At 42.3% G+C, this 9223-nt stretch overlaps 1 protein-coding gene across 1 annotated transcript in view; it reads left to right on the top strand.

Annotated features, from left to right (window-relative positions):
* The window catches only part of VWF (von Willebrand factor), a 133601-nt gene that overhangs the window by 42093 nt on the left and 82285 nt on the right, over positions 1–9223 (top strand). Inside the window, exons 16-18 of the mRNA XM_017823982.1 lie at positions 484–724; positions 1502–1596; positions 3120–3280. Coding sequence (XP_017679471.1) covers positions 484–724; positions 1502–1596; positions 3120–3280 — 497 coding nt within the window. The remainder of the gene's footprint in view (positions 1–483; positions 725–1501; positions 1597–3119; positions 3281–9223) is intronic.

Here is a 9223-nt window from a genome sequence, read left to right as displayed (position 1 = left end):
CCTGTGCCAGGGCCTCACTAGCTTCTTAGTAAAGATTTTTTTTCCTAATAACTGATCTAAACCACTCTCTGTCAGTTTGAAACCATTCCTGCTTGCCCTGTCACTCCATGCCCTTGGAAATAGTCTCTCTTCATCTTCGGGTACCAGAAGGCTTCTATCCGAATAATAACAGGAGTTGGACAGAGCTCGTGTTTCTTGTTCTGGATGAAATTTTGTGGATGGGTTTCCGTTGCAGGAGTTGAAGTCCAGTCCTGACACTTATTGGGAGCTGCATGTAATAAGGTTTTGTTTGTGCCTACACAAGCAGTGCCCTCGGCTGCACTGGTGCTGCAGAGTTCAGGAGAGACAGCGCAATACAGGCCTCTACTGATGATAATAAATAAAGACCTTTCAATCCCACTTCCCAGACTGGTGTAGGCAGCTTTTCCTTTGGTTGACTTCGGATCAAATGCCAGTCTCCCTCATGTGCATGTCTTCCCACAGCAATGGCCTGTCCTGAAGGGCAGGTGTACCAGCAGTGCGGGACGCCGTGCAACCAGACCTGCCGCTCCCTGTCCTACCCGGATGAGGACTGTGAGGAGCTCTGTGTGGAAGGCTGCTACTGTCCCCCTGGGCACTACCTGGACGAGCATGAGCAGTGTGTGCCAAAGTCTCACTGCTCTTGTTACTATGATGGGGAGATCTTCCAGCCAGAGGATGTTTTTTCGGATCATTACACCATGTGGTAAGCGTGCCATTCGTAACTCATCCCTCAACACTGTGACTCAAATTTTTGGATAGCTGGAGTGGTTAACAGGGTCAGTTCCTGTGCCTCCGAAAAAACAAGTGGTGAGTTTTGCTATTGCATCTCTATCCACGTAATTTCAAATGCCACCTTAGTCAGAAAACAGTCTTTAGCCCTGTTCTATGAACAGTTCCTACCAGTTTGAAATGGAGTTTAATTACTGACAATACCTACTCTGTAGGCTTTTAAAATGTCACTGTAATGTACTGTGATACATTTCTTAAACATTAAAACCTAATTACCTCTATCAGAGACACAAACATTAAAGAGCATTTCTAATTGTTGAGTACCAGCACACTGAGAGCAGGAATGTAATTGCTGGGCAGCTCCTGGCAAGCTCAGTTTTGGGAGCAGTATCTTCTCCTTTTCCCCTTTACCACAAAAATCCTGAGTTTCATGCACTAGATTGTCCCTTACCTCTCTCCACAGCAAAACTGCCTATTACCTTGTCCAGCTTTATCCCTGTGCAGATGCACTGGATTCAGCAGGGCAGGGCTAGCAGACAGCAGGGTTACTAGGTTAGTATATCACATCAACTCTAAAGAAAGCCTCTAAGGTTGACAGGCATAGTGGATGGAGAGAACAAATCAGCCCCAATGAGAGGTGTAATTTTAGTACTGAAAAGTTCCCTGTTGTCTGAAAACCACAATGTGAGTGAAAGCTAAATGTCGTTGGATTAACTATAAGCTCTATTTGTTTCTTTGGTTTTTTTTTAAGCTATTGTGAAAATGGCTTCATGCACTGCAGTACAAACAGAGCTCCTGGTGCCTTCCTGCCTGATGTTTTTGCTGATGAGAGGCCATCTGCCAGAAGTTAGTATGTCTTAAAAAATAATTATTTCCTGTTTTTTTTTTCTTATTCAATTTCTTGATAATGTAGATTAGGGAAGAAGTACCGGAGGTTGCAATGGCTGGTGAGCTTGTGAGTATTTTTCTAATTTTTTTTTTTGGTTATAGGATAGAAACAAAATGTTTGCCTGAGAGGATGCAAAACTCATTGAGTCTCACCTTTCAAAATCATAATTAGCTACTGCAATCTCTCTTGAGCCGAAGAGGCTAAAGGGTCTCTTGGCAGTGATCCGAGGCCCCCAGATTTGAGGATCACATGCCATCAGTGACCTCCTGCTTCTGACTGGCAGGTTGCAAACTCTTCTTCCTGGTGCAAATGAAGCTTTCTGTGGACTGAAGGTCAGACTGCTGCCAGGCTCCCACTGTGCCTTCCAGCCATAAAACCTTCTGGAGACTGACAGCTTCCTCACAGAGCTAGGCACTGCAGTGGAGACAGAACAGCAGTGCCATGGGATTTTTTGGGGTTTCCCGCTGATATATGGATAGAATTTATGGGGTCGTGATCAGAGAGGGGGTTTGAGGCTGGAGGCATCTCAGAGGGGACAGGCCTAGTGGGGATTTGGAGAGGCTTGGGAATATCTGGGAGCTGGACTTTGATGATCCTTGTGGGTCCCTTCCAACTCAGGATATTCTAGAATTCTATGATCCCTTTGTGAACCCCAGGGGTAGTGTCAAACATGGTGTCTTCCATGGCACACTGCCAAATGCACGGTGCTTGGAGAAGGTTTTTGGTTGGTATTTGCCGGTGCCTTAGAGACAAAGGGTTATTGCTGGTCTTTGCATCTTCTGATAAACTACCAGGCATCCTTGTTGCCAAAGATCCTAGTGGAAAACACTGTAAATCCGACTGTAGGTACAGGGTAGTGACCTGCTTAATGTTTCTTGGTAGACCACCAGGTTGGCTCACCTGTTCTTCAGGTGAAACCTTCGAGGTGTGTCTCTAACCAATGTTGTTAGGGCATACTTTTCCTGATATCAGGGTGCTAAGACTTACCAAAAACTCAGAGAGGCATGTTGCTAGTAGTGCTTGAAATAATGACCTGGAGTTTCCTGGGACATTCTGACCTTCTGTTGGAATCTGGAAGTCTCAAAGAGCTTGTATTTAAGTTAAGGGTGTTGTTATTTACAGTCACTAAAGTTGTTATACTCCATGTGGAGAGTGGTTCTAAATACAGTCATATGTGATGCTGTTGCTTCTTGGAATATCAGTTTTCCGCTGACATGGTTAATGTTTGGAATTGCACTGTTATGTCTAGTGCAGCTTTTTTTGCTTCAGTGTTAGAATACCTGCTTTTATGGCAGCCTAACTGAGCTCACTTCATGGAAAGTAGGGACTGTTTTCTTTACAATTTCATGGCATAGTGGTGTAGTGTCTATATTCTAAAAATTAGTTTTCTATTAGAAACGTTGATCCGTCTTTTAGAAAAAATACTGTGCTAGCAATACTTGAGTTCTAATTGCAATTTTTGTAAAATTGTTCTTTAAAGTAAAAAGGAGCCTGTTGTGCAGACCCCCCATGGAAACGATTTTGTGTCCTGCAAACAACCCAAGAGCAGAAGGACTGGAGTGTGCCAAGACTTGCCAGAACTATGACTTGGAGTGCATCAGCCATGGCTGCATATCTGGATGTGCCTGTCCAAAAGGGATGGTAAGCAGGCTTAACTGCACAGAGAAGCAGATTCTCTTTGCTTTCTTGCCTTCCTCCTTTTCTACCAGCAGTCTTCTTGCACCTTGGAAATAGGTGGTTGTGAGGTATTGACTGTCAAATTGTGGCTGATTTAAAGAATGTGTATTAGTATTTCTGCATAGAAGATGAACTTTAGTTTGTAATAATAATTAATAATCAAAATGCCAGAACTCACTTTTAAGACCAGTTTATGTCTTTCTTCAACTCTGCTACTAAACACCTCCTCAGTCTTTCTGAACTTCCCTAGTCAGAGCTAGAAGTACACAGACACCCGCATCCCAAATACTGACCCCACATCCAGGTTAATTAGAGGGATGGAGCACCTCTCTTATGAGGAAAGGCTCAGAGAATTGGGATTGTTCAGCCTGGAGAAGAGAAGGCTTTGGGGTGACCTAATTGTGGCCTTCCAGTACCTGAAGGGAGCCCACAAGAAAGGTGGAGAGAGACTATTTCCAAGGGCCTGGAGTGACAGGACAAGGGGGAATGGCTTCAAACTGACAGAGGGTGGTTCAGAGTGGATATTGGGAAGAAATCCTTCCCTGTGAGGATGGTGAGGCCCTGGCACAGGTTGCCCAGAGAAGCTGTGGCTGCCCCATCCCTGGAAGTATCCAAGGCCAAATTGGATGGGGCTCTGAGCAACCTGGGCTAGTGGAAGGTGTCCCTGCCCTTGTCAAGTCTCCATCTCTACTGCTTCCTTCCTGTGTGTTGTACCAAACTGAGACTTCCCCACGTAAAGGAATGTGGGACACAGAACTTGCTAAGACGATGCCACAAGGTGTCCTGGAGTTGCAGGTGGTGTGCTGAGCATGCTTTTTTCACTGCTAAGATGCTTTCTGGAGTTCAGGTTTATGTCCCGCTGCAACCCTCAATTTTAATCAATAGTTTAGTAATTTTTTAAATAGAGCAAATAGGTTTTTACTCAGTCAGTGACTGTGAACTCAGTGTCAATTTAGAGCTCTGATAAAAAGTAGACAGAATAGCAGTTCTCTGTCTCTTGATGAGAGCAGTTCTCTTGATGCTGTTCTCTGAGCAGTAGAAACAAGCATCAGTTCAGTGCTGTGCAAGACATCTGGGCAGGTGAAAAGTCACGCACAGGATCTCAGAGGGGACTGGGGTTTAGCCCAGGATAGAGGTGGAGCACATGGTACACTCTTTATGAAGTTCAGTAAATGGCAATTTTGAGTTCCATGTCCAGGGAAAGTGATGGAGTCTAAGAAGCTTTTGATGTTCAATGCATGAAATGCAGATGAATATACCTAGCAAATGTTGGAAAAAGAATTGAGGTTGTGTCTTTATTTTTTTTGAGATGGTTTTTGATAGCTGTGGTGCTTGGAGGCATTGCTGGTACAGTTTTCAGACTGAGAGAAGCACATAATAAAGCCTGATGTTCTCAAATGTTGCATCCCAGGAAGACTAGACATGAAAAATATTATTTTTAGGGTTTTTTTATCCTTTATACCTGCTCAAGGTTCAGGCTCATGAATATGAATTGGACATTGAGTGTTAGCAAATGAAATGTGGCTTATTACTTCTAGGGTTTAGATGTATGTTTATGCTTAGGTTTCAGCTTTAATGAATTTACTTCACTACTTTAAATTCCATTTTAAAAAGCAATTAACTTCACTTGGAACTATGTCTTTTTATAAAGGTATGTTGTTTTTTCCTCTTCTGTATCAATACAGGTGTTTTCTGCCCCCAGATTCCTTCCATTATCTTTCTAGAAAAACAGCCCTCCCCTAAATTCTCATAATACAGTAATTTCTAGCATTAATATTAACATATTTCTTGAACACTGCTACCATATTTTGCTGATATATACACATTTATATCAATAGATGCTTCTCCAGAATAAAATGCCAGCTGTAGGCAAAAGCTCAGGCTTGTGAAATGTCTTGGAGGTACAAAGTGAAAAATACAGAACAGAATTTGAAAGCATCCATTAATTTTCACCACAATTTAAAAAAAAAAAGTGTTGCTTCTTTTCACATTTCAGTTTTCAAATGTGTGTCCGTTTAGAGAAGAATATTCCTAAATAGTAGTGGGAGAACTAAACTTAGAAAAGCTTGTGGACTTGTAAAGTTCCTAGATTGCCAGGGTGAACAGTTTTTTCTCTGTATGTGACAGTCAGACCTCTTTGATTTCGTGAAGGGGCTTGAGATTTTGTTTCAGTTCCAGGATATGGTAATATCTTTGGACATAGTTGTGGAAAACAAATTATGATGACGACTCAACAGGAAAAAGAAAACTCCCCCAAATCAGCTTCCTGGTAACTAACCTTCATGTTTAGCACAGAATTATGTATTCCTTTTCAGTAAGTTGGAACAAACAATTCCTTCATAAAATTCTTGCCACAGGAGCAGTCTTTGGCCTTTTGGAATTGGAAACTCCAGTTGACTTTGCAGTGGTGTGGAACAAACCCCTGAATTCAAGATGGTTTGTCAGGTTTTGGATAGAAGGATCGGGCTCAGTATTTTTTTATTTTTAAAGAACTAGTAAAATGAGTTCTTCGTCCACTAGATGACAGTATAGTTCAATCTTCCACTAAGCTCGACCTGGAATTACTTGTTCTCCTTGGCTTCCCATCTGGCAGGGAATAGAATTTAGGAGATACACCAAAGTAATGCTGGGAAAAGCTGGTGTAGAGACAATCCCATGCAAAGATGGGATAAACCCCAGTGCCTTTGCCGTGTGGGTCCCCTTTTCCATGTGTTACTCCTGGCTCCACAGGACCTGCCAGCTGGTTGTCAAAGAGCAGATTCCTCCTCACCAATAGGATGAGGTTTGGGGGAGAATTCTTTCTTATTTCTGTGTTCTTCAGTGAGCCTTTGTGCTCCCAGAATTACCAGACAACGTGAGAAGGATCTGGGGTGGTGACCAGCTGCTCCTTTCCATCCTACCTCTTTCTAACTTAGGCTGGGCACAATGAGACAAAGCTCTGCAAAGTCACAAAGTCTGTGTTTTCCAGACTTGTGCCAACAGAAGGGAGCAATAAGGGGAGTGGAAAAAGAAATGAATATTTCTTTTACTGGTTGGTCTCCCTTGTTGGTGTTCTGTAATCCTGATTAATTTACAAGCACTCACAGAGGTGAGCTACTGTTTGCAGGAAGGTCTGTGGAAATTATTGATTACTGAATATTTATTCCCATAAATATTTGCATGTTCTGGAAGAAACTGTGCCTTTTTACTAAAGACATTTTTGGGGTACTGTAGCATATGAAAATTATCAATGATCATGGATAACTTGTTAGCAAAATAATTAATCTTCTTGCTTGCCTAAAATGGTTCATAAGTAGTGGATTCACCCTTCCCTGGAAGTGTCCAGTGCCGGTTTGGATGGGGCTCTGAGCAACCTGATCTAGTGGCAGGTGTCCTTGCCCATGGCAGGGGGTTGGAACAAGATGATCTTTAAGGTCCCTTCCAACTCAAACCATTCCATGATTCTGTGATACCATCAGGAAACACAGTCAGATATGTAGTTTACATAAACAGCTCTCCAGTACAATTTGCAAGTGTATGTGGCAGTTAATATGTAATTAAGTTGTCCCTACACGTGTAAAGAGATATTTACAGGTCATTTAGTTATCAGTCTTAAACAGAGGAATCCGTAGTCTAAAATCTGTGTGGACAAATACCCTGCCAATTTTCAATTACATATCTGAAAAATAATGAAAAAGAAATAAGTCAATGATTGCTCATGAACATGATGCTCCAGCTGGCTTGGTTTGAATTGGAAAATTTGCTGGGGTGAGAAATTGCCAACCAATTGATTATTTCCCCAGAAAATGCAGACAAAACCTAATTTCTTTCAACTGAAAAATAAGTTTTCCAGTTCATCTTGACTTAGTATTTTACATTGTTTTGATTTCTAGCAAATAAAAATGTTCAGTATGTCACAAAAAGTAGTTTTTCTTTTTCTGTCTTTGATCATCTGGAGGGTGGGAAATTCTCCATACTTGTCACCCTTTTGCAGAGCAGAAAAGATAAATCATAACATATGTGCAGAAGTGTGGGGAAAAATATGCTTTCTCAGATTAGTTTACTGCACTCCAGGTTTTTCCCATTGGAAAATATTAATAAATATACAAATGGAGTGTTAACCACCTTTCTGGGGAAAAAGAGGAGCAGAACAATCAGAAAGCACAAAATCCAGACGCTCCAAAACTAGAAAATTAGTTTCTTTCAATTTCCAACGACTGAAGAAAAACTAAGGTTTTAAAGTGAAATGAAACATTTTGTTACATTCTGACTGCTGAAATAAAACTAATTCTAGAACTTTATATCAGTAGAAAAATGAAAAAAAAATATAAACCCTAAACATATTAATCAGGAAAGTTTGGAAGGTTGTTTTTTTTTTTCCTTCCAAACTGTTTTCAACTAAAATTTACCTGAGTGTTATTTTGATTTTTCCAGCTATTGTTTTTTTTTCAGTGGAGGCTTATCCTGTGTTATGTCTTCATGAGGAGGTGGGTACATAAACATAAGAAGCGTACAGCTAATGTAAGAAAGAAAAGTCAAGTGTTAACCAGCACATTTTGATGCTCTCTCCTAACATGTTTTTGACTTGTCTTTCTCTGCACAGAAATGGTCACAGGCTGTTTTAGTTAAAAAACAATACATTTATGGGAGAAATTCTTTACTGTGGGTGGTGAGGCCCTGGCACAGGTTGCCCAGAGAAGCTGTGTCTGCCCCATCCCTGGAAGTGTCCATGGACAGGTTGAATGGGGCTCTGAGCAACTTGGGATAGTGGAAGGTGTCCCTGCCCATGGCAGGGGATGTTCTTTAAGGTCCCTTCCAACCCAGGCCAGTCTATTATTCTAAAGCCTATTAACTATTGGCTTCTAATATGACCCACTTCCTTTGCTTAATCCTGTACTCCTTTATACCTTTGGCTGACTTTCTGCTGAAGCCCTGCAGGTGTGTCAGGAGGAACAGAGTGAATATCTGAGCTTCCCTTGACACAGAGATACTCATTGAATTGTGTTGACCAGGAGAGATCAAAGTTTAGGCTTATTGAGGTGGAGTTTAGAATCAGAGGATCTCCTGAGTTTGAAGGGATCTACAAGGATCATCGAGTCTGGCTCCTGGCTCTGCACAGGACAACCCCAAGAATCCACCCTGTGCCTGAGAGTGTTGTCCAAGCACTCCTTGAGCTCTGTCAGTCTTGGTGCTGTGACCACTGCCCTGGGGAGCCTGTTCAGTGCTCAGCCACTGGGGGAAGAACCTTTTCCCAATATACAACCTAAAACTCCCTTGTCACATCTCCAGCCATTCCCTCGAGTCCTGTCCCTGGTCACAAAGAGATCAGTTTTTGCCCCTCTGCTTCCCCTTGTGAGGAAGCTGCAGGTGCTGTGAGGTCTCTCCTCAGTCTCCTCTTCTCCAGCTGAACAGACTGAGTGCCCTCAGCCACTTCTGGTGTGGCTTCCCCTGCAAATCCTTCACCATCTTTGTGTCCCTCCTTTGGGCACTCTGACAGCTTTAGATCCTTCTCATATTGTGGTGCCCTAGACTGCCCCCATACTTGAGGTGAGGCCACACCAGTGCAGAGCAGTGTGGGATAATCACCCCCTGTAAGTTTAGGTGAGAAGAATCTTAAAGCTTCTGAAATCTGTAATGTTGTCCTTTCCTTTGCAAGACTTTGTCGTTTAGCAATTAATAAGGCAGAGCAAGGAAATGATGGACATTTCTGTCTTCTCCCTCAATAGTGGGGGAATCATTAGCTAGTCAACCACTTGTAATCCCATGGATGTAGAGCATCTTTGTCAGGGTGTTTATTGATGCAAACAGGAGCTGTTCTCATTACAGACCTGTCTTTTCTTGAGGTTGCCTCCCCAGAGCTCATGCCTCCTATCATCTCAAGCACTCAGGATTGCTAAATCTCCATATTAACTGCTATCTACTGTTATA

Source organism: Lepidothrix coronata, unplaced genomic scaffold (assembly GCF_001604755.1).
Source record: "Lepidothrix coronata isolate B3197 unplaced genomic scaffold, Lepidothrix_coronata-1.0 Scaffold107, whole genome shotgun sequence".
Taxonomy (NCBI): domain Eukaryota; kingdom Metazoa; phylum Chordata; class Aves; order Passeriformes; family Pipridae; genus Lepidothrix; species Lepidothrix coronata.
This window is presented reverse-complemented; position numbering and strand designations above follow the sequence as displayed.